The sequence below is a fragment of the Engystomops pustulosus genome, chromosome 10 (genome assembly GCF_040894005.1).
Source record: "Engystomops pustulosus chromosome 10, aEngPut4.maternal, whole genome shotgun sequence".
NCBI lineage: Eukaryota > Metazoa > Chordata > Amphibia > Anura > Leptodactylidae > Engystomops > Engystomops pustulosus.
Genome location: NC_092420.1, coordinates 11747792 through 11774567, shown reverse-complemented (window position 1 = coordinate 11774567; position 26776 = coordinate 11747792). Strand labels below are relative to the sequence as shown.

At 40.3% G+C, this 26776-nt stretch overlaps 2 protein-coding genes across 2 annotated transcripts in view; one reads left to right on the top strand and one right to left on the bottom strand.

The window, feature by feature from the left end:
- The window catches only part of LOC140103681 (uncharacterized), a 147039-nt gene that overhangs the window by 48110 nt on the left and 72153 nt on the right, over positions 1-26776 (bottom strand). The window lies entirely within an intron of this gene.
- Positions 1-26776, top strand: part of IL17RE (interleukin 17 receptor E) — a 36259-nt gene that overhangs the window by 5340 nt on the left and 4143 nt on the right. The window contains exons 2-15 of the mRNA XM_072129192.1: positions 11624-11639; positions 14046-14192; positions 17488-17594; positions 17781-17904; positions 18831-18967; positions 19405-19467; positions 19979-20045; positions 21272-21447; positions 21738-21785; positions 22308-22353; positions 22574-22728; positions 23048-23116; positions 26067-26121; positions 26617-26724. Of these exons, the coding sequence (XP_071985293.1) occupies positions 11624-11639; positions 14046-14192; positions 17488-17594; positions 17781-17904; positions 18831-18967; positions 19405-19467; positions 19979-20045; positions 21272-21447; positions 21738-21785; positions 22308-22353; positions 22574-22728; positions 23048-23116; positions 26067-26121; positions 26617-26724 (1318 nt within the window). The remainder of the gene's footprint in view (positions 1-11623; positions 11640-14045; positions 14193-17487; positions 17595-17780; positions 17905-18830; positions 18968-19404; positions 19468-19978; positions 20046-21271; positions 21448-21737; positions 21786-22307; positions 22354-22573; positions 22729-23047; positions 23117-26066; positions 26122-26616; positions 26725-26776) is intronic.

Below are 26776 nucleotides of genomic sequence, written 5' to 3'. Positions count from 1 at the left end.
TCAGCATTTCTTGCATTCTCTTATGATCTTAGGGTTTTAGTACCCAGAAATTGTCCACAATGTTTACAAGTAAATTTTGGTAAATCATAGAATACGAAGATGGTTCCTTGTTAAAGGGATTCTTCTTAAAGGGATTGTTCATAAACCGACTGCATTTTGATATAGCTGTTTTTGGGGGTTGAGGTGTGTACTGCTCTGACTAGCAGATGTAACAACCCCTTTAATTGTCAAATGCAGAGCCCACAGTTCACTTTTGCTTTGAGTATACATCTCCTGTGCAGATCTATGGGGGGACATTTACTTACCCTTCCCTGGCGCGTTCCCCGTTGTGCGATGTCCAACTCCAATGCACTGTGCCGCAATTCACAAAAATCGTGCGCCCGTTATCCTGCATGTGTCGCTTCCCCGCTCAGGTCCCCGGAGTTCACCTTCTTTTTCCTGGTGCATGTAAGTGCATTGGTTGCAACGCATTTTGTTTATTAAATCCTGCGCTCAGTCCGAATCAGTCGGATGGTCCGACGGCAAGCCCCCCCCCCCCCCGATTTCTGCGGCATGAAAGCAGGCGCTTCTGCGCCAAAATTCGATTGCGTGTGATACAATCCCCAGTTACATACCTGTCACAGCGGCGCAAATCCTGAAAATTTCTAAAATCCGACAAACCATGGACCACGATCCGTCGACCTTTTGTAAATAAGCCCCTATGTGTCTGTATGGATGCCTATCCCCACTGCTGGTAGGTTACACCAGAGCAGGGGGCAGAGCAATGGAAGATCAGACTACACTGGGTTTGTTTATAGTCTGTAACCATGGAGACACATGGTTCTGCATAGGAGAATCTGCACATATTTGCATATTACTATCTCCTCCCCTGTATACTTGACAACGGATTAGTCAGACAGGGAAATATTATAATCACAACTGATTGGGAAACGTCATGTGAACTCAGCGTCTCTCCAGATCTTACATGTGTGAAATCGTCTCTATTATCAAGTGGATTGTACATTCACAGAACATCTGTAGGACACGACTGATTATGTAAGAAAATTGTTGGGGATTTACCTTTTGCTGGCAAAAGGTGAAATCCACAGAACGAATTGACAGCTATAGGACAAAGATATAAGATAGATAGAATGAAAAATAATATATATATATATATATATATATATATATATATATATATATATATATACTGTATACATGAGAAACATATGCCTCCCAAAAATCTCTAGCTTTGTTTTACTATTATTATTATTTTTAAATTTGTTTTCATACAGTCATTGTCATAAGTTTTGAGAATGATACAAATGTTAATTTTTTACAAAGTCTACTGCATCAGGTTTTATAATGGCCATTTGCATATACTCCAGAATGTTATAAAGAGGGATCAGCTTAACAGCAATTCATTGCAAAGTCTATATTTGCCTAGAAAATGAACTTTTTCCCCCAAAACACATTTCAACTTCATTGCAGGTCTGCCTTACAAGGAGCAGCTGCCATGGTGTCAGTGATTGCTCCACTAACACAGGTGTGGGGGCTGATGAGGACCGGGCTGGAGATCAATCTGTCATGATTAAGTAACAATCACACCACTGGACACTTTAATAGGAGGCTGGTGCTTCATTGTTTCTCTTCTGTTAACCATGGTTATCTCCAAAGAAACACGTGCAGTCATCATTGCACTGCACAAAGCTGGCCGAACAGGGAAGAGTATCGCAGCTAGAAAGATTGCACCTCAGTCACCAATCTATCGCATCATCAAGGAATTCAGGAGAGAGGCTCCATTGTTACCAAAAAGGCTCCAGGGTGCCCAAGAAGGACCATCAGGCACCAGGACTGTCTCTTAAAAGTTTTTCAGCTTGGGGATGGGGCTCCCAGCAGTGCAGAGCTCAGGAATGGCAGCAGCAGGTGTGAGTGCATCTGCACGCACTGTGAGACTGCAGAGACTCTTGGAGCATGGCCTGGTGTCCAGGAGGGCATTCCGATTGTTTGGAACATCTGGAAAAAAGCTTGCTGGGAGAAGACAAGGTGAGCGATACCACCAGTCTTGTTTCATGCCATCTGTAAAGCCTCCTGCAACCATTCATGTGTGGGGCGGCTTCTCAGCCAAGGGAATCGGCTCTCTCACAGTCTTGCCTAAAAACACATCCATGAATAAAGAATGGGAGCAGAATGTCCTCCAAGAGCAACTTCTCCCAACCGTCCAAGAGCAGTTTGGTGATGAACAATGCCTTTCCCAGCATGATGGAGCACCTTGCCAAAAAGCAAAGGGGAGAACTAAATGGCCCCGGGAACAAAACAGAGAGATTTTGGGTCCATGGCCTGGAAACTCCCCAGATCTTAATCCCATTGAGAACTTGTGGTCAATCATCAAGAGACGGGGGACAAACAAAAACCAACAAATTGTGACCCAATGCAGCAGTGATTGTGCAGGAATGGACGGCTATCAGTCAGGATTTGGTGCAGGAGGTGAGTGAGAGCTGCCAGGGAGAATTGCAGAGGTCCTGAAGAAGAAGGGGCAACACTGCAAATACTGACTCGCTGCAGTAACTCATTTTCACTGACAATAAAAGCTTTTGTTACTCGTAATATGATTGCACTTGTATCTCTGTATGTGATAAAAACATCTGACAAAGCAGAGGGACACATCATGTGAAAATATAATATTTGTGTCATTCTCCAAACTTATGGCCATGACTTTACATTGGGAATCTAGATGTTTCATGTGTTAGGGTTTATACCCTTTCCTATACCAAATATGAGGTGCTGGTTGCGGCTTCGTAGGTTCTGCACAGAGGTTCATTATCATGATCGGCCCAATGCAGTATCCCGGCCTCTGTGCAATCAGGGATGGTTTTTTACTTTTCGGCCCCAAACATAGGCACCCGTCACCCCAGGGCAACAAGGACACAATTATGGTAGATACGTACCTTACATGTTTCATCGATGGTCTCTGGTTTAATTTTGGGCAGCGATGCCCTTTTTCATTGTGGCTACCGATACCTGCAAAGCACAGAGTGTGCATGCGCCATGAAAGCTGACGGCACTGACCATCATCTCGGAACCTTACTCCTTGTTGTATTGACCCAACAGTAGGTGTCACACCTAGAAGTTCCGATTTGGTTATGCAAGCCCGGCCTGTAACTGCAGGTGGTGGACCACAAGTATTATTTAATTATCATTTTTAGGAATGACAGACAGAGACAGTGGGGTGGTCCTGAGTCCCATAGGAGGTACTTTGATATATTTCTACACTAAAATATGTATTATATATGAAATTCTGTGATGTTTTGGATATGGAGATGACACTATGGGGGGGGATTTATTAATTCTGTCGCAACCTCGACAGTCGGCATATGAGATCCAACTACGGAAAGCATAGCCCGATGCACTAAAGTAACGCACGGCTGTAAGTAATTAATGCGCAGACGGGCGACATAAAAATGCCGACACAAATGAGATGTGCGCCAAAATCTTACATGCCCTGCGCCTGTTTTTCTTTTGATTTCCCTTTTTTTCCTGGTCTGTTCTGCGCCAAAAATTGCACCTAAAAAAGCTGACAAACTCAACATAAATGTGGGGGATGATGTGGAAAATATAGACCACGCCCACTTGCGCCAAAAAATGACGTCCGAGTCGAGATAGTCAGAAACATCTGTTCCTTCTGGCTCAAACACATTATAAATGATCCCCAACACTTTTGCACCAAAAACGTGAGTTCCCGACACTTTTTTGGTGCAGATACAATAATACATCTGCCCCAATATTTTATTCTTTATTACACACCCTGATCTCTAACCAATGAGATATGAGATTGGCCTTTAAATGTCTGTTGGCTGGTTGTTCACATTGGGGCTCATTTACTAATGGTCCGAACACCGCACTTTTGTCGGGTTTCCTGAATATTTCCGTGGAGTGCTGCCTATTCTTTGGATTATTGAGGACCTTTGCCAATGGTCGTATGGATTTTGCACCCACAATTTCTGTTGTGCTGCTCTGGATCTTCTGAGACTTGATTAAGATAGGTAGGTAGATTATGGATAGGTAGATGGAAAGATAGATAAATATGAGACTCTTCCCACATATACACATTTGCACAACTTTTGCAAGCAACGTTGTAAAGTTTTCCCAGCTGCCTTTGGTTTGTGGTTTGAGGTGGAGTTTCTAAAGTAAACATGGAATAGAAATCTATTTAGATAATTCCTTCTGTTATTCCTACTGACATAAATATACAGAAAAATACCAGGATAGATGATAGATAAAGATATAATATGAATATAGATGATAGATAGTCACACAGATTGTAATCGTTAAATAGATATGAGATAGATGATGGATAGATAGATAGATAGATAGATAGATAGATAGATAGATAGATATGGGATAGATAGATAGATAGATAGATATGGGATAGATAGATAGATAGATAGATAGATAGATAGATAGATAGATAGATAGATATGATAGATAGATAGATAGATAGATAGATAGATAGATATGAGATAGATAGATAGATATGGGATAGATAGATAGATGATATAAATATAGAGGATAGATACACAGATAGATATATAGATATGAGATAGATAGATGGATAGGAGATAGATATGAGATAGATAGATAGATAGATAGATAGATAGATAGATAGATAGATAGGAGATAGATATGAGATAGATAGATAGATAGATAGATAGATGGATAGATGGATAGATAGATAGATAGAAAGATAGAGATAGATAGATAGATGATATAAATATAGTGGATAGATACACAGATAGATAGATAGATAGATAGATAGATAGATAGATAGGAGATAGATAGATAGATAGATAGATAGATAGATAGATAGATAGGAGATAGATAGATATGAGATAGATGATATATTAGATAGATGATGGATAGATAGATAGATAGATAGATAGATAGATAGATAGATAGATGATATAAATATAGAGGATAGATACACAGATAGATAGATAGATAGATAAATAGATAGATAGATAGATAGATAGATAGATAGATAGCTAGATAGATAGATAGATGGATAGGAGATAGATATGAGATAGATAGATAGATAGATAGATATGAGATAGATAGATAGATAGATAGATAGGAGATAGATAGATAGATAGATAGATAGATAGATAGGAGATAGATAGATAGATAGATAGATAGATATGAGATAGATAGATAGATATGAGATAGATATGAGATAGATAGATAGATCTATCATGATGCTCCGGCCTGTGACACATCCTCTCCTTAGAATTCTAGGCAATTACTTGCTTTTTTCCTTTTGGCATCAGGAGTTTGATACATTCCCCATTATACTTTATACGCCGGAACATCAAGCACTGGTGCAAGAAACTATAAGTTTTTATTATCCAAGAAAACATTGAAGTCAATAACTATAGTGTGAACTGTGCCTTAAACAACTCTCCACCCAGTAATTTATCCAGTAGTCACAAGTTCTATTTACAACCCGTTGCCATACAATAATCCTCCTGTCTTGAATATGATCTGCCTTTTTTAAATTTTTTTTTCCTTGTGGGAGGAAGATGCAAAGTAGTTCCATGAAATATCTATCATCACTTGTCTTATTATACAGCAAGAATTTTTATTATAGTCATAACACATTCCCTGCTGGTCTCCATGTAACATCAAAGTGCAGGGAAGTAGGTATAAGGGAGCACAGGTAGCTGTGGGACCACCCTGCTGCTTAAAGGGGTCTTCAAATCTTCCCACAACTGAAACCAGTGTTGTGTAGGGCACTTTTTAAGATTCTCAGGTATATAGTAATTATAAAGTGAGACGGGTTTTACTGGAGTTATCCTTTATTACAGGGAACAGGTCATTACAGGTCTTATTGGAGCACTGTAAATAACTGTTTTTATGCTCTCTATGACAATAATATTTATGATTTAATAGGATACTTTTCATTTGCCTATCTCTAAACATGAGGTATTCAACATGCATTGTCTAAGTGACTCCATTAATAACTACTATAACACTACCCTCCATGTACCCTCAAGAATATAACTACTATAATACTGCCCCCTATGTACAAGAATATAACTACTATAATACTGCCCCCTATGTACAAGAATATAACTACTATAATACTGCCCCCTATGTACAGGAATATAACTACTATAATACCTCCCCTATGTACAAGAATATAACTACTATAATACTGCCCCCTATGTACAAGAATATAACTACTATAATACTGCCCCCTATGTACAAGAATATAACTACTATAATACTGCCCCCTATGTACAGGAATATAACTACTATAATGCTGCCCCCTATGTACAGGAATATAACTACTATAACACTACCCTCCATGTACCCTCAAGAATATAACTACTATAATACTGCCCCCTATGTACAAGAATATAACTACTATAACACTACCCTCCATGTACCCTCAAGAATATAACTACTATAATACTGCCCCCTATGTACAAGAATATAACTACTATAATACTGCCCCCTATGTACAAGAATATAACTACTATAATACTGCCTCCTATGTACAAGAATATAACTACTATAATACTGCCCCCTATGTACAAGAATATAACTACTATAATACTGCCCCCTATGTACAAGAATATAACTACTATAATACTGCCCCCTATGTACAAGAATATAACTACTATAATACTGCCTCCTATGTACAAGAATATAACTACTATAATACTGCCCCCTATGTACAAGAATATAACTACTATAATACTGCCCCCTATGTACAGGAATATAACTACTATAATGCTGCCCCCTATGTACAGGAATATAACTACTATAATACTGCCCCCTATGTACAAGAATATTACTACTATAATACTGCCCCCTATGTACAGGAATATAACTACTATAATACTACCCCCTATGTACAAAAATATAACTTCTATAATACTGCCCCCTATGTACAGGAATATAACTACTATAATACTGCCCCCTATGTACAAGAATATTACTACTATAATACTGCCCCCTATGTACAGGAATATAACTACTATAATACTGCTCCTATGTAAAAGAATTTAACTTCTTTAATACTGCCCCCTATGTACTGGAATATAACTACTATAATACTGCCCCCTATGTACAAGAATATTACTACTATAATACTGCCCCCTATGTACAGGAATATAACTACTATAATACTGCCCCCTATGTACAAGAATATAACTACTATAATAATGCCCCCTATGTACAAGAATAGAACTACTATAATACTGCCCCCTATGTACAAGAATAAAACTACTATAATACTGCCCCCTATGTACAGGAATATAACTACTATAATACTGCCCCTATGTACAAGAATATAACTACTATAATACTGCCCCCTATGTACAAGAATAGAACTACTATAATACTGCCCCCTATGTACAAGAATATAACCACTATAATACTGCCCCTATGTACAAGAATATAACTACTATAATACTGCCCCTATGTACAAGAATATAACTACTATAATACTGCCCCCTATGTACAAGAATAGAACTACTATAATACTGCCCCCTATGTACAAGAATAGAACTACTATAATACTGCCCCTATGTACAAGAATATAACTACTATAATACTGCCCCTATGTACAAGAATATAACTACTATAATACTGCCCCCTATGTACAAGAATAGAACTACTATAATATTGCCCCCTATGTACAAGAATATAACTACTATAATACTGCCCCCTATGTACAAGAATATAGCTACTATAATACTGCCCCTATGTACAAGAATATTACTACTATAATACTGCCCCTATGTACAAGAATATAACTACTATAATACTGCCCCTATGTACAAGAATATAACTACTATAATACTGCCCCTATGTACAAGAATATAACTACTATAATACTGCTCCTATGTACAAGAATATAACTACTATAATATTGCCCCCTATGTACAAGAATATAACTACTATAATACTGCCCCCTATGTACAAGAATATAACTACTATAATACTGCCCCTATGTACAAGAATATTACTACTATAATACTGCCTCTATGTACAAGAATATAACTACTATAATACTGCCCCCTATGTACAAGAATAGAACTACTATAATACTGCCCCCTATGTACAAGAATATAACTACTATCATACTGCCCCCTATGTACAGGAATATAACTACTATAATACTGCCCCCTATGTACAAGAATATAACTACTATAATACTGCCCCCTATGTACAAGAATAGAACTACTATAATACTGCCTCTATGTACAAGAATAGAACTACTATAATACTGCCCCCTATGTACAAGAATAGAACTACTATAATACTGCCCCCTATGTACAGGAATATAACTACTATAATACTGTCCCCTATGTACAAGAATAGAACTACTATAATACTGCCTCTATGTACAAGAATATAACTACTATAATACTGCCCCCTATGTACAAGAATATAACTACTATAATACTGCCCCCTATGTACAAGAATATAACTACTATAATACTGCCCCCTATGTACAAGAATATAACTACTATAATACTGCCCCCTATGTACAGGAATATAACTACTATAATACTGCCCCCTATGTACAAGAATAGAACTACTATAATACTGCTCCTATGTACAAGAATATAACTACTATAATACTGCCTCTATGTACAAGAATAGAACTACTATAATACTGCCCTCTATGTACAAGAATATAACTACTATAATACTGCCCCCTATGTACAAGAATAGAACTACTATAATACTGCCCCCCTATGTACAAGAATATAACTACTATAATACTGCCCCCTATGTACAAGAATAGAACTACTATAATACTGCCTCTATGTACAAGAATAGAACTACTATAATACTGCCCCCTATGTACAAGAATAGAACTACTATAATACTGCCTCTATGTACAAGAATAGAACTACTATAATACTGCCCCCTATGTACAAGAATAGAACTACTATAATACTGCCCCCTATGTACAGGAATATAACTACTATAATACTGTCCCCTATGTACAAGAATAGAACTACTATAATACTGCCTCTATGTACAAGAATATAACTACTATAATACTGCCCCCTATGTACAAGAATATAACTACTATAATACTGCCCCCTATGTACAAGAATATAACTACTATAATACTGCCCCCTATGTACAAGAATATAACTACTATAATACTGCCCCCTATGTACAGGAATATAACTACTATAATACTGCCCCCTATGTACAAGAATAGAACTACTATAATACTGCTCCTATGTACAAGAATATAACTACTATAATACTGCCTCTATGTACAAGAATAGAACTACTATAATACTGCCCTCTATGTACAAGAATATAACTACTATAATACTGCCCCCTATGTACAAGAATAGAACTACTATAATACTGCCCCCCTATGTACAAGAATATAACTACTATAATACTGCCCCCTATGTACAAGAATAGAACTACTATAATACTGCCTCTATGTACAAGAATAGAACTACTATTTTGAAATTAGGCAAATTAGCTGTTGTATTGCATTTGAAAACCATATATGAAGCGCCCTAAAATTTGGTTCTTTCAAAATAAAGTATCTATATGGACAGGGACATGACAATACAATGCTCCTGAGGTCCTTCATTCCCAGTGTAGCAGTGATGGTCCTAGCACTAGGACATCCTATGATCACTGTAATAACTCTTATATCACTCAGTACATACATAGATAATTCCATCAAATAGTTTGGATGACTCAGAAAGTTTACCTTTCATTTCAGCAGAACACCTTGTCTAATAGCTAACAAACAATCATTGATGCACAAGGTGGCGGATGATTCCAAAACAAACACTTCCTTCCTGCACCCGGCCGCCCCCTGTGCCAATTATCTGGGAAGCTAAAAGAATAACAAAATGTGTGCCATCTTATTCCACACAGGAGATGGGCTAATGGAATCCAGGATATGATAAAGCGAGAGAGATGCTGAGTACATCCTGGCAGGACTCTTATAGAGCCAGTGGGGGTCCTGATTATCCCAGCCACACACAGTGATTGACAATGAGAGTCCTGATTACCCCGCCCACACACAGTGATTGACAGTGAGAGTCCTGATTACCCCGCCAACACACAGTGATTGACAGTGAGAATCCTGATTAACCTGCCCACACACAGTGATTGACAATGAGAGTCCTGATTACCCCGCCCACACACAGTGATTGACGGTGAGAGTCCTGATTACCCCGCCCACAAACAGTGACTGACAGTGATAGTCCTGATTACCCCCCACACACACAGTGATTGACAGTGAGAGTCCTGATTAGTCCCCCCACACACAGTGATTGACAGGGAGGGTCCTGATTACCCCACCCACACACAGTGATTGACAGCAAGAGTCCTAATTACTCCTCCCATACATAGTGATTGACAGTAAGAGTCCTGATTACTGCACCCACACACAGTGATTGGCAGTAAGAGTCATGATTACTCTGCCCACACACAGTTATTGACAGTGAAAGTCCTAATTACCCCTCCCACACACAGTGATTGACAGTAAGAGTCTTGGTTACTCCACCCACATGCAGTGAATGGCAGTGAGAGTCCTGATTACTCCACCCACACACAGTGATTGACAGTGAGAGTCCTGATTACTCCTCCCATACATAGTGATTGACATTAAGAGTCCTGATTACTCTGCCCACACACAGTGATTGACAGTGGGAGTCCTGATCACTCCACCCACACACAGTGATGGAAAGTGAGAGTCCTAATTACCCCTCCCACATACAGTGATTGACAGTGAAAGTCCTGGTTACTCCACTCACACACAATGATTGACAGTGAGAGTCCTAATTACTCCTCCCATACATAGTGATTGACATTAAGAGTCCTGATTACTCCGCCCACACACAGTGATTGATAGTGAGAGTCCTAATTACCCCTCCCACACGCAGTGATTGACAGTGAGAGTCCCAATTACCCCTCCCACACACAGTGATTGATAGTGAGAGTCCTAATTACCCCTCCCACACACAGTGATTGACAGTGAGAGTCCTGATTACCCCTCCCACACACAGTGATTGACAGCCCTTGTTGCAGTAGCCACCTCCAGTCTTTATCACAGGGCACTACCCGGCTGGCATCATGACCCTGCACACATAGCTTTGCTTCGCTTCGATTCACCATCTGCCAATAAATAGCAGAGATAATAACAACACTGTCACGCCACCGCATACGAGGCACATTCCTGCTGGTTTATACGTTTTGCTCCAGATCACCTGGATGTTGTGATACGATCATATTAATTACCCATTATCTTGTACCAGGGATTTAATTATACCCTCCACGCTATAATTATCTATCACCCGGCACAATTATATCTGGAACTCGGTGTCCTCCAATTAAATCTATTTATAGTGTCCAATAGAAAAGGCACCAGCTTGCTTGCTGTCAGTGAATAGAACCATTCTCATTGATTCTCATGTGCAGATTCACATCTGCATCTCGAAAAACTGGACGTGTGAACGCTCCCTAAACCTTCCACATTCATTTCTGAACACAACATGTTAAGTGCTTCTGGTGTTACTGTATATGTAGATTTTTTATGCAATTCTTTTCTTTTCTAATGTCTTCTTTTTCTCTTTCATTTCAGAGATATAATCTAAAAGGTAATTATTCCATTACATTCCATGATGTATGTTGTGTGATGAGTAATATGGCTACTGTATATGAAAGCATAGTCACCAGGTATAGTATAGGAAGGATAGCCTATATGTGTAGCACATGATAGTATAGTCATCAGGTATAGTATAGGAAGGATAGCCTATATGTATAGCATATCATAGTATAGTCATCAGGTATAGTATAGGAAGCATAGCCTATATGTATAGCACATAATAGTATAGTCATCAGGTATAGTATAGGAAGGATAGCCTATATGTATAGCACATAATAGCATAGTCATCAGGTATAGTATAGAAACGATAGCCTATATGTATAGCACATGAAAGTATAGTCATTAGGTATAGTATAGGAAGGATAGCCTATATGTATAGCACATAAAGCATAGTCATCAGGTATAGGAAGGATAGCCTATATGTATAGCACATGACAGCTTGGTCATCAGGTATAGTATAGGAAGGATAGCCTATATGTATAGCACATAATAGCATAGTCACCAGGTATAGTATAGGAAGGATAGCCTATATGTATAGCACGTAATAGTATAGTAATCAGGTATAGTATAGGAAGGATAGCCTATATGTATAGCACGTAATAGTATAGTAATCAGGTATAGTATAGGAAGGATAGCCTATATGTATAGCACATAATAGTATAGTCATCAGGTATAGTATAGGAAGGATAGCCTATATGTATAGCACATAATAGTATAGTCATCAGGTATAGTATAGGAAGGATAGCCTATATGTACATGAAAGTATTGTATTATGTAATGTATTATGTATTGTATTATGTATTGTATAGCCTATATGTATAGCACATAATAGTATAGTCACCAGGTATAGTATAGGAAGGATAGCCTATATGTATAGCACGTAATAGTATAGTAATCAGGTATAGTATAGGAAGGATAGCCTATATGTATAGCACATAATAGCATAGTCATCGGGTATAGTATAGGAAGGATAGCCTATATGTATAGCACATGAAAGTATAGTCACCAGGTATAGTATAAGAAGGTCAGCCTATATGTATAGTACGTAATAGTATAGTAATCAGGTATAGTATAGGAAGGATAGCCTATATGTATAGCACATAATAGTATAGTCATCAGGTATAGTATAGGAAGTATAGCCTATATGTATAGCACATAATAGCATAGTCACCAGGTATAGTATAGGAAGGATAGCCTATATGTATAGCACATGAAAGTATAGTCATCAGGTATAGTATAGGAAGGATAGCCTATATGTATAGCACATGAAAGTATAGTCATCAGGTATAGTATAGGAAGGATAGACTATATGTATAGCACATAAAGCATAGTCACCAGGTATAGTATAGGAAGGATAGCCTATATGTATAGCACATAATAGCATAGTCACCAGGTATAGTATAGGAAGGATAGCCTATATGTATAGCACATGAAAGTATAGTCATCAGGTATAGTATAGGAAGGATAGACTATATGTATAGCACATAATAGCATAGTCACCAGGTATAGTATAGGAAGGATAGCCTATATGTATAGCACATGAAAGCATAGTCACCAGGTATAGTATAGGAAGGATAGCCTATATGTATAGCACATAATAGCATAGTCATCAGGTATAGTATAGGAAGGATAGACTATATGTATAGCACATAAAGCATAGTCACCAGGTATAGTATAGGAAGGATAGCCTATATGTATAGCACATAATAGCATAGTCACCAGGTATAGTATAGGAAGGATAGCCTATATGTATAGCACATGAAAGTATAGTCATCAGGTATAGTATAGGAAGGATAGACTATATGTATAGCACATAAAGCATAGTCACCAGGTATAGTATAGGAAGGATAGCCTATATGTATAGCACATAATAGCATAGTCACCAGGTATAGTATAGGAAGGATAGCCTATATGTATAGCACATGAAAGTATAGTCATCAGGTATAGTATAGGAAGGATAGACTATATGTATAGCACATAATAGCATAGTCACCAGGTATAGTATAGGAAGTATAGCCTATATGTATAGCACATAATAGCATAGTCACCAGGTATAGTATAGGAAGGATAGCCTATATGTATAGCACATAATAGCATAGTCACCAGGTATAGTATAGGAAGTATAGCCTATATGTATAGCACATAATAGCATAGTCACCAGGTATAGTATAGGAAGTATAGCCTATATGTATAGCACATGAAAGTATAGTCACCAGGTATAGTATAGGAAGGATAGCCTATATGTATAGCACATAATAGTATAGTCACCAGGTATAGTATAGGAAGGATAGCCTATATGTATAGCACATAATAGCATAGTCACCAGGTATAGTATAGGAAGGATATATAATAACCATCACTTTATTATCTAACACTTATTCTTTTTTATCCTGATCAGACCCACTTCTCTTTTCATCCACTTGGATTCCTTCCACCACACAGTGGACCCTTCCCCCGGAATCTCTTAGCATATCCACCGTATCGCTGCGTATTGGACCGACCTGTAAACTCTGCTTACGTATAAACATTTCAGTGAACGCCACAGGTAGGTGACACACTGTATGTTCTCGCTTTGTTACTTTGTAGATGGCGTTAGGTGGAGATTGGAACAGTGCTGAGCTGCAGTACCAGACACAACCTGAGGATAAGGGGGGCGCTCTTTCTCTATTCCTCTATTTCTAAGCCCATGCAGCAGCTATAATGCTCATATGACTCTGATAACCCCTGACCTGCGTCCTATGAGCCTGGAACATAAGAATAGTTGCACGATGGAGGAATCGGTTAATTTTAACATCTGAGTGGGTGTCTTTACCACTTAGCAGGAATGAAAGTGCAAATTCCTATTTGAAAGCTTCATCTCATTGTTATGTAAGGGAGATGAGCGGTCATGAGGTCACATATAAACATAGAGTGGACCTCCGGGTAAGAATTTAAAGGGATTGTCCAGAATGCAACAATTTTTCTTATTATGGAACCCACTGAATAGCAGTGGTTACACAATACGAAGAACCAAACTGGACCCAATTTTGAAGCCATTTATTCATGGCACCAATGGCAGGAGAGCAGCCGCAGGGCAGTCGGATCATATCCTGGTACATTTGCATTTCCCTATGTTGGATCCAAATATAATCCTTCATGCCACTTACTTTCACGTCACCAGTGAGGCCTCTACCCGCCAGTATTAGGACTGATATTACTGGTTTGTGTAGATTATAAGGATCTCAAATCACTGGGCAGACGAATAAACAGAGCGTATTTTGTAATAATCATTCACAGCGTCCTCATAAGACAATATAATACTATCAATTATATAACAAGGCTGATTACAGTGCCCCCATAACATAATAATATCAATCATATAATACAACTGATTACAGTGTTACATAGCACAATCATATAATAATCAGTTATATAATACAGCTTATTACAGTGCCCCCATAACAGTCATATAATACTATCAGTTATATAATACAGCTTAATACAGTGCCCCCATAACACAGTCATATAGTACAGCTGATTACAGTGCCCCCATAACATAATATAACACTATCAGTCATATAATACAGCTTATTACAGTGCCCCATAGCACACTCATATAATACTACTATCAGTTATATAATACATAATATAACATAATATAATACTATCAGTTATATAATACCACTGATTACAGTGCCCCCATAATACAGTCATATACAGGCGGTCCCCTACTTAAGAACACTCGACTTACATACGATCTTACTTACCTAGTTACAAACGGACCTCTGGTAGTTGGTAATTTCTTGTACTTTAGCCTTAGGCTACAATAAACAGCTGTAACAGGTATCACAGGCGTCTGCAATGAAGCTTTAGTGTTAATATTTATTCTTATGACAACCCAACATTTTTAAAATCCAAGACCAAAAAAGTTCTGGCTGGGATTATAATGATAAAATATACAGTTCCGACTTACATACAAATTCGACTTAAGAACAAACCTACCGACCCTATCTTGTATGTAACCTGGGGACTGTCTGTATTACTGTTGATCGCAGTGCCCCCATAACATAATCAATCTTACAGCACACTGCTAATTACAGTGCCCCTATCACGCGGGAAAGTGCACATAAGAAAATGACCCAGTGCCCCAATAACACAGGCAACCACAACACTCCTATAACGCAGTGCCCCCCTAGTACTGCCAGGCCAACTACAGTGCACCCAAATCCCAATAACACAGCCCCATTGTGCTGCTTACTGCACTAAATGGTTAAAAGTTTATTCAAGTATCTGGGACCAGAGGTGCACGGGGAGCAGGACTAAGTTTTTGAAGCGCCGGCGTTCACACTTACTGGGCGCCAAGTCAAGTTTCAGGTATTTTATTTACCACCCAGCGCACCAAGGAGAGAGCAAACAAGGACTGAAAACAGTCTCCAGGATGCCTGTATTTACCCTATAAGAGATTTTTATGGTTTCCCAGATAAATCAGCACCGTCTTGGCAGGAAATCTATACTAATAATGCAGCCATGATGTCATGCCTGGACTATTATAGATTATATCATGTCAGAGAAACACCGCCCTCTAGGGTTTGCTTATGAAATAACTAAAATATTTATCATTTTTTAAAAAGTTTTCTTGGTTTAGAAAAGCATAGCTACTTTCTCAGAGGCGCAGTGGCACACGTGGGTTGCAGCTGGTATTGCAGTACAGCACCTTTATAGATAAACATCGATGAGCTGCAATACCACGTACAAACTTTGGAGAGGTGTGGCGCTGTTTCGATGAATTGGACAACTCCACAAGTACGAGCAGCATTGTGTAGGACACTTTCTGGACATAACTTTTCTGTTTTCCCATTATTTTTTTATTTATAGAACATTCCATAATTATCTTTATGCAAATTAGGTTCTTAGTGCCCAGGGGGTGTGACCATTACACTGATTTTCTTCTCTCTACCCCTTTAAAAAAATGGAGATGTAAATCAACGTATTAAGAGTCAATGCTGGGTTGTGATAGGAAAAATAATGTGGCACCAGTAGTCACGGCTCCACCCCCAGCTAATTTGCATACTAATTACATTTATTTATTTTTTTAGATCAAAGAAACTAAAAAACTATTTTATTATTAAGATTCTTTAGCATTTGTGTAGGTATCGTACATTTTTTTAATATTATTTGGGGATATATGTACAAGATAGCATAATTGAGCATAATTTGATATGACTACTCCCTCCAGCAGACAACGTTCCCATGATTATGTTATCCATATATTTATGTAAGAATAAAGGAAGGAAAACACTCCAAGAAATGCTGAGTGCAGGTTCTGCAGGGGCGGGGCATGAAACAACAAATCAAAACATAACAGGGGTGAACAATAAATCAGACTCCTCCCCCTGGGAACCTGCATAAGACAATGGGGCAGATTTACTTACCCGGTCCTGTCGTGATCCAGCAGCACGTTCTCCGACGAGGATTCGGGTCATCCGGCGATTCACTAAGGTCGTGCGCCCGATGTCCACCAGGTGTCGCTGCTGCGGCGAGGTCCGCCGGAGTTCACCAACCTATTCCTGGTGCATGTGAGTGATTAATTTTGCAACACAATTCGTTTTTTAAATTCCGCGTTTTTTCCGAATCCGTCGGGTTTTCCGACGGCCACGCCCCCCCGATTTCTGACGCTTGAAAGCCGGCACGATTACGCGGAAATCCGATCACGTGCGCCAAAATCCTGGCGGAATTCGCCGCAAAACGGAAAAATTCGGGCAACCCGACGAAAGTGCGGCCGCGGAGCCCTTAGTAAATGAGCCCCAATGTATCAGTTTTGGTCCATTAATTTAACATTTTGCTTTTTTCTCTTGTTTTAGAACTTCCAAAATTCAGAGGTTTTGTGGTTTGGGGTCTAGAACTGAGTGAGAACAGATTTCATTCCTTCCAGATTTTAAAGAAAAAACATGTAACAATCAAAGATTTGGTAAGTAATATTGTGGAGCAGTGGTCTCCAACCTGTGAATTTCCATCTTTTGTAAAACTACTACTCTCAGCATACTGGGAAGTGGCTGCACACAATTTGGAGCTCACTGATCTAGAGCTGCAACAATGTAAAGTTTATTTTTTTAATATATGCAGATATTAACCCTTACATGCCCCTTCTTTTTAGTGGGAAGTGACCTATGACTGTTGGGTTGTCACACCTGGACAATACATATCTGTGACACTTCTCACTGTGCCAAACCACAGCTTCACTCTTAATAAGTCAATCTTCATTCCCAATCGAGATGCAAGTAAGTTTTTCAAATTATCATTTTTAAAAAAAAAAGTTTTAATGCCCTTAAAGGGGTTATAAACAGCACATTAAAAAAAGGGTGACATAGTAGTCAGTCAGAGATTCCCCAAGACTATTACCGGTAATCAAAACTACAAAACCAAAGAGACGTGTGAGGGGGCGGGACTTTCTTTCCATTTATTTGATTGGTTCGACAGTAATCTATCTCAGTTGCTGATTGGTGTTTGAGATTGTGCTGTTATTTCCTGCTGGGATAGAGGATTAAGGTTATCTACATATCTCAGTATTTCTATTTTTGCCTGTAGCATCTAAGCCCTTAAATTCACTTTTGTCAAGTCATCAACATTAAAGGGGTATTCTTATCCGTGACATTTTTTCCCATAGAAAACTAGATATTCCACAAAGGTCCCAACAGGTGCAGGTCTAACTTATGGACTTAAGTATCTAATTTGAGAACAGGGATCCCCTGACTCCTGACCTTTATCTCATGGGAACTGTGAGGTGAGAGGTGGCTGCTCATGTGGGGCTTCATTGATTCATTTTTATGGGAATTCCTAGAATACCTGAGCGGACTCCCATAACCATTAATAGAGAGAGTCACAAATGTCCGGTCACCTCTACACACACATATAATATTTCATCTGGAGAGGGGGTACAAGGAGCAGCTCTTACTCCAGAGGACTCACCGTGCCTCTTCAATAGCTTATTGATTTTATTATAAGCTGTGCAATACTTCACTTCTCCTGCGGAGGCACTGCAGCGGAATGGCTCACTTGTTACAAAGTTCCTCCACCGATCACATCTGATCTCTGAGGTTCCTACCAAGGGCAATCTATGTCTGAAGACATGGCAGCCATATAGATGTTGTCACTTTCCCTTTAGCACAGCAGAATAACAGAATATTTTTTCTTTGTCCTATAAAAGAACCAGATTTCCAGTACAATCATATCGCCGACGAGAAGAGGTTTGAGATTTCTGTACCCAAAGGCCCAGACGTGTACGTGCGGCTGTGTCACGAGGCCATTGTCTGCGAGGACCTGGAAGGAAGGAACACAACACGGGTAAGATATCATAAGGCCAACTAGAAAATTTACCTCACCCTTAAAGGGATGTTCAAGCTTTGTCACATTGATGACCTATCCCTTGGATTCAAGCAGGACACCACTTGGTCCTGCTGCATCAGTTGCTGCACATAGGTGGAAGACAGCTCCATTCTCTTGGTAGTGGCTGAATCAGGGAACTGCAGCTCAGACCTCTTCCAGCCACTAATATTTCAGCTCTATCTCTGGAGGCTTCAGATTCACCTCAAATGTCAGACCCCCGCAATCTGATATTAATGCCCTATCCAATGAAAACTTTATGGAGAACCCCTTTAATATCCTTCCACTTACTTGGAGATGCATTATTTGTCATTACATGACTGTAATATAGGAGAATAAATAATGTAACCGCAGTGTATTGGGAAACGTATAGTTACTATGTTATTATTTCCCTGCAGATGAATTCTTCCCAGAATGCATCTCTATCATACGAGCATTTAGTACCCTGTTTATGTATCGAGGTAAGTGTCCTTTAAATCTTTGTATTTCATTTTTACCTTTACATTTTGCATAGCATACTTACCTAGGGGTGCAGCAGCCATAAGGCGAGTTGAGCCACTTGCCTCAGGCATCACCCCCTGCAGCAAAATGAGGGGAGGGGGGCAGCATCGGGGATATAGTAATCTGCCACAAAGCAGGATCTGCCACTTAAAAATAGTGTCTCTTTGCTATTGTCTAACACTATGGGTGTTAGACACTGCATAGAGAACGCACTTACTTAAAAAAAATAACCTGATATAGTATAGGATGGGGCAGAGGGGGGCGCTATTCTGTAGCCAACCACAAGCAGCAGATAGTTTAGGTTCACCTCAATCTCACACCACCCTCCTAAGGTGGAGCAAATCTGGGGCCAGTGATTGGCTGAGCAGTCATTTCCTGTGTTTCTTGAGGGTGGGGCATGGGTAGCTTCTTAAAAACTGAAAAAAAAACCCAAAAAACTGTTAACTGAATGTGTTATTTTTTTCCCTACAGGCTTATTACACTGATCCCGACAGTAGAAGAAATAAGGAATGTCCCTTCAAGGAGCATCCAGAGCGCTGTAAGGAATATATTCATCTAAAAATCAGTATAGAGACACAATAGATTCCAGGATTCATAAAATATCTGTATGATACTGCAACTCCATTTAAAGGGAGACTTTCATCGCCTCCAACTTTTTGCATCCTATAAGACCCGACACTCAACTGATTCGGGCGCAGTTGGAATTTTTTCTCTAGCCTCCACCGTTACGGATCAATCAGTGCTGTAAGTTTAGTCTCTCAAAAGGCAGCCAGGTGGTCCTGGACTGCAGCAGACAGTCTAGCACCGCCCACCTGACAGTAGAGAGTCTTATTAGCATAAAGGTTGGGCAAACTTACAGAAACAAATTTCTTGGGAATGGTTGGGTCTAGAGAAAAAATTCCAACTCCTCCGGAATCCGAGTAGCAGCAGCTTTTAAATGATACAAAGAGTTGGGGTTGATGGAAATGCCCTTTTTTTTAGTGAATTGAGCTTTTTAGTTGTAGGCAACCATGGTTTGTAAGTTTGAAAAACCTCTTTAATATCTATGTCTATAGTCAATGCATAGTCTCTTTATCAGCTTGTATATTTTCCATATGAATTAATGCTATAAACTGGTGCACAAGGCGCATTTATTACTTTAAAGATCCACTGATCAAATGACTGATCACACCACCACCACTAGGGGGAGCTCACTGCATCCCCGTTTCAACTACCCAATGAAATGATAACTGAAAACTTACATGACAGTATAGCTCCCCCTTGTGGCTACTACTGATATAGTTAGCTGTAGACTCTATGGGGCAGATTTACTTACCTGGTCCATTCGCGATCCAGCGGCACGTTCTCTGCGCTGGATTCGGGTCCGGCCGGGATTTATTAAGGCAGTTCCTCCGACGTCCACCAGGTGGCGCTGCTGTGCCGAAGTTCCCCGGAACGCACTGGAATACACCGAGCCGGGCTGAGTGAAGGTAAGTGCAAGCTCCGTGACACATTTTTTGTTTTAAATGCAGTGGTTTTTCGAATCTGTCGATTTTCGTTTGGCCACGCCCCCCGATTTCCGCCGTGTGCATGCCAGCGCCGATGCGCCACAATCCAATCGCGTGCGCCAAAATCCTGGGGCAATTCAGGGGAAATCGGCGCAAATCGGAAATATTCGGGTAACATGTCGGGAAAACGCGAATCGGGCCCTTAGTAAATGACCCCCTATGTATTGTATATAGTCATTACTTCACCTATGTAACAGATACATTTTCTCTCCAAAAGACATTAAACAATTACTGGAAGCCTCTGTTAAAAACGTCTCTTACCATCACCCCTCACGCATGATGTCTGTAGAATTCGACAGTCCTTGTCTTTTTGTGCCCACGGTGAGGATTTGTAGAAAGCAGAATGGACGATGCATCACAGATGAGAAGGCGAAAGTGACAGAATATGACAAGGTAACACTAAGCCTTAGGGGGGTCCTTATCAACGTGGGGGCCACAAGGAGCCAATGCACTTTATTGTCTACTATAAACACTCATATTTTAAGCTAATGGCTGAAAACCCCAAAAGATCCAATGCTAATCACAGCTGAGTTGTTGCTACATTTGTATCCATTCTAGATAATCCACTGACTCAAACAATGTAGCAAATTATCAAGGCAGTGGAAAGATGTGTGTTATTGCTTGTGTTCATTGGATACATCTGTATCTAATCTTATTGATCTATGACTTTCTGTGTCTTGCAGGTTTATTACCTTAAAAGTGTCGACTTAGATCATCATCTATGTTTCGAGGTAAGATCACATTGTCTATAGCTTCCTCTTCTGCTTATAAAACCCCACCACCAGGGGGAGCTCTTGTATCTACATTTTTTCCGCTGAGCTCAATAGTAATTTACCTATGAGCTCCCCCTGGTGGTGCCTGCAGGAAGAATTAATCGAATAAATTAAAGGGGCTTTCCTGGACTAGGCTAGGCATAAGCTATCCTAGGACAGTTCATCAATATCAGATTACACATTAAGTGTTTAAAAGCTAATATAAAACCTAATTCTGGTCGCATAGAATTCCCCTATTGCTCATTTTTATTGTGCGTTTTATGAAAACATGGCCAGCAGATGGCAGCAGAGTGATTTCATTATTTGGGATTTGTATGATCTTTGCTATACTTAGTGTAGGTTTACAGAGGATGTTTTTATGTGGAGGCCATGCTAATGGGTACCCTGTGTCCCCAACCCCGGACTGAATTGCATTTTACCCCCCTGTGGGGTATATATTCTTCTTACTAATTGTTCATTGCTTTTCTTCATTCTTTGTAGTTCACATCACAGAATCACACCCATATAAAGTGTCCACAAAAAGAAGGTAAGTAGTATGTGCACTGCAGGGGTGTATGACTTCAGTGACACCCTATGTCACCATGTGGGAGTCCCTATGGATCCATATCACTGGCCTGTGGGTGTTCCGTGTGCGGCCATGATGGACTAGTGATATATAGACCCGATAGATGTGACTGTGTATGATGGAGTACTGATGGGATCAATGGAAACCTCACTGCATAATTCTTCCATCTTTTCCGTTTCAGATCGGGCCTGGGGAGTGGACATGGAGATCCGCCTGTACGATGCACAGCTCACAATATCGTCTAACGTTTCGGCGTCATTCGCTGCAGTAGTGTGTCGCCCAAACCAGAAGACCGGAGACTGTGATCATCAAAGTGTCATCAATGAAGTCTCCACGGTGAGCAGCGAGATAAACGTCCATATAAAGGTTGAGACGAGTGTCACATGACTAATATAATGACCAACACGGATCTGTGGGGGGCGCTAGAGAACTCAGAGCCAGTCCTATTCCTGGCTGGAATTCAACTCACACCTTCAAACTGGGAATGGTAAAAATACGGATACCAACATGTGTCATCCATGTTCGGTCCGTATTTACGAATCGCATGCTAGCCAATGACACTTGACCCTTCGAGGGGATGGCACAGGCTACTGCTGTCAATTGCCATCAAATTAAGAGATAATTCATAATCAACGTAAAATATTTTCTTTCTCAGAAACATCCGTCCGGATCTAAAGACCTGCGCGTGTTGATCCCCCGTCCCCGCACTGGAGAATGTATAAAGGTTAGGAATATTTCACTGCTATAAAAGTTCACGATCTTTAGAAACTTGACTGTGTTCTTCGATAAACAGCGCCACACCTGTCCACGGGTTGTGTCTGGTATTGCAGCTCAGAGCTACCATATAACACATAACCAGGTGTAGCGCAATTCTGGGTCATTTATGTGTAGAGTTGCCCTTTAATTGGCACATCTACATATTCCTGTCCTTCTTAGGTGCTGAATATCTGCACAATGATAATTATGTAAACAGGAACTTCCTTATGTCTTAAGACCAAGACGAATGGGTGACAAGTACAGGACACAAATGTTGCAATGAAAATATAATAATTGTTAATATGAGGAATGTTATGTGAGTGTAGGTGGATATCTATGTATATTGTGAGTGCTGGCACCAGATATGTGTATATGCATGGCGTGGTGTAACTGGAGGCCATATTATCTGTAGACTGTTGTTAAGTTACCATAGATAATCAGAGCATATGGGATTGGTGGGGTCTGACACTCGAAACCTCCACTAATCAGCTTATAGTGGCTGTCGCCAGCACTGGAAGCGACACAGAGAACAGAGCTAAGCTGTGTTATTTCAGTGCAGTTACCTGCTCTGGCCACTGTAGAAAGAATGGAGCTGTTTTTGTGTTGCTTTCAGTCCAAAATTAAGTGCATAGTGGTGGTCTCAAATGTCAGAGTCCCACCAATTTGATGTTCAGTAAATGACTTCATCTATGGATAGGTCATCGATATAACTAAGCTGGAAAATTCCTTTAATTATCACTTATCACTTATCAAATGATACAACTTTAAAGAACAGGAGTCCAAAGACTCCCATGAAAATTAACAGGGTTGTGGCGCAGTTTCCATTCTGATGAATTATACCTGGGGGGGAGGGGGTCATCAGTATGTGATCATTGGGGTCTTCAAGTAGAAGCAAAGCTTCACTCCTCCAATACCTCCATTAAACAGTCAGAAAATCCTATTTTCCTATTTGCTACCAAATCCATCCACTGTATAGGTACAAAGACAATACAACCAGAGCAGCTCACAGTATATTGAGGATTTATGTCCAAAACATATTGGTAGGATGATTAGATTGTGAGCCCCATTGGGGACAGGGACTGATTTGGTAAAACTCTGTGCAGCGCTGCGTAATCTGTGTGCCCTATAAAAGGAATTATTATTATTAATTTAGAATAGATAGTAAAATAAGGAAATAGTGTCTTCCCATAGTTACCACTAGAGGGCGCACACTGTATACTGTGATATTATTGAGCTCTATGTATAAAATTCTAACCGTAACCCTAGCACTCGGCACCAGAGTTGCATGAATTGACTGCCTGCCCAAACCCCCCCCCCCCCGGGGTATTCCCATGAGGCAGCCTGATGTTAGGAAGGTTATAAATACAGTAAGACTCAGTGTCTATTGTTCTCTTAAAGAGGCAGAGCACACATGAATGAGTTAATGAGTAGGATTTTTATAGCTTTTGATCTAATCTTTCGGTAAGAGTTGCACAAAAGTGTTACACAACCTGTAATAAGAAAACAAAGCACAGATGCCATCGTTCCCTCGCTGCGTGAAGCACCTACACTTACTGTGCACTTCCACTTTTACTTCTATCGTGTACAGACGGTGGATCGAAAGGTTTATCTGGAGAAATAACAGACACTGCTTAATGCTGTCACCTCCTGGATGCTTGCATCCTAACTTCTCTGGATAACCCCTTTAAGGCTACATTCACACGACACTGTCCTCGCTGTACCGTAGTACGGCAGACACACGTCGGAGCGCGGTACCCATCTTTCTCCTGGGTACAGAACGGTACGGTGCCACAAGTGTGCTGCACCGCACCGCTACCGTACGGCCCCGTATGAGGAGCTGGTTGTCTCTGTGCATAAATCTATAGTACAAGTGAATATAAGAAACAATGAAAGATCGTAACTACAGAGGCATCCGTGTATTTCGGAGTAGAGATGAGTGAACCACACATTGGCGTTTAGTAGCACGACGTGGACATATTGACACCTCGGCCGAACCCAAACCCAGTGCGTAAATATTGGATGAACTCATCTCTACATAGGAGGCTAAGGATAGGGGAGGGGGAGGAAGGGCCAGGAGCCAAGTGACAGTGAGGAGAGACACATACAGAAGTTTCTGGAGCTAATAGTTTGTTTCTATCACACACCAAGCACTTCATGTGAGAAAGAAACCTACTATTAGCTCCAGCAGCCAGGGTCTGTACTCTATCATTTAACTCTAGTTTAACCTCTCCCTTCTCCCTTTATATAGTGCACACAGATAACGCAGCGCTGCACAGAGTTTGTCAAATCGGTCTATGTCCCCAATGGGGGTCACAATCTAACCTACCAGCATGTTTTAGAGTGTGGGAGGAAACCGACGCAAACACGGAGAGAACATACAAAGTCTTTGCAGATGCTGACCCTGGGACTTGAACCCAGGTCCCAAGCGCTGCAAGGCTGTAATGCTACCCACTGAGCCAACGTGCTGCCCTCTCTGTAGACTTCCGTGAGCTGCAGTATGTTTGTACTATCCAGTACTTCTCTATAATGTCCTATATGGAGGGCCGCCACTAGGAGGTTTGGGGCCCCTGACTGACAAATTTACTGGACCCCCTACAGCATGATAATCCAGCCCTGTGTGCACAGTAAATTTCCTGCACCGGCAAAGGGACGAGAGTTTACTGTGACCCTTCGCCTCTTCGGAGCCCCCAAACTTAGTCACACTAAACCCCCCTGATGGTGACCCTGCCTATTTGATCCTATCAGTACTTGTAAGCATCACTGTGAAAGTTATTGCCACAGGAGCAATATGGACCACCACAGCAGAGGTGCTGGCGCAGTGGGTCACCATTTGTTAAAACTACATTTAAGTAATTTTTTTTTTGCTCTGTCCATTGACTTTCTGCTGTAATCGCCTGACTCATGATTTTCCCTCGCAGTTCTGGCGTTCCGATGTCTCATTTTCACACGAATACCTCCTGTGTCCGCCTAAGTGTAAGTATTTCCGCAGTTGTCGTTTCCCACCAATGCTTAGAGTTGTAATTGCACAACAGATTTGCTGAGTTACTCATCACTTAGTAAATTAAAAAAATCATTAAAATCATTCCGCAGGTTGTAAGTAGTTGCGGGACTGAATTATATTCCAGGGGTGTGTCCTCACACTGCTGTGCTCTTATCTCCCTGTATTGAGCTGCTCTGCAGCCTTTCACTTTTTTGCTGCAGTCTTGCTTACTACATCCGCCACTCACAGAAGAGGAGAGGGAGGCTAAAGCAGTTCAATGCAGAGAATTGAGAGCACAGCAGTGTGAGGACACGCCCCCAGATGTTCCAATCCTGGAATATAAATCCATATTTCACAGCCCTGCTGCTACAACAAACACATAGGTGTGATTACACATCTCTCCAGAGAGATTACATAACACTGCTTTCTTCAGGAGCACAATATGGGATTTTTAAGACAGACATCTCTATTGTCTCTTTCCTCTTCAGATTCCCACAAGCACTTGGGCCTCCTCAGCCTGGTCACATCGCTGGGGATTATCGCACTCATTCTCACCACCTACGCAATCTATCGGAGGATCTGGAAGATCTTTACAGGTGAGAAAACGTGTCTGACAAATAATGTATGTATGTTTATTACACTGTTGAC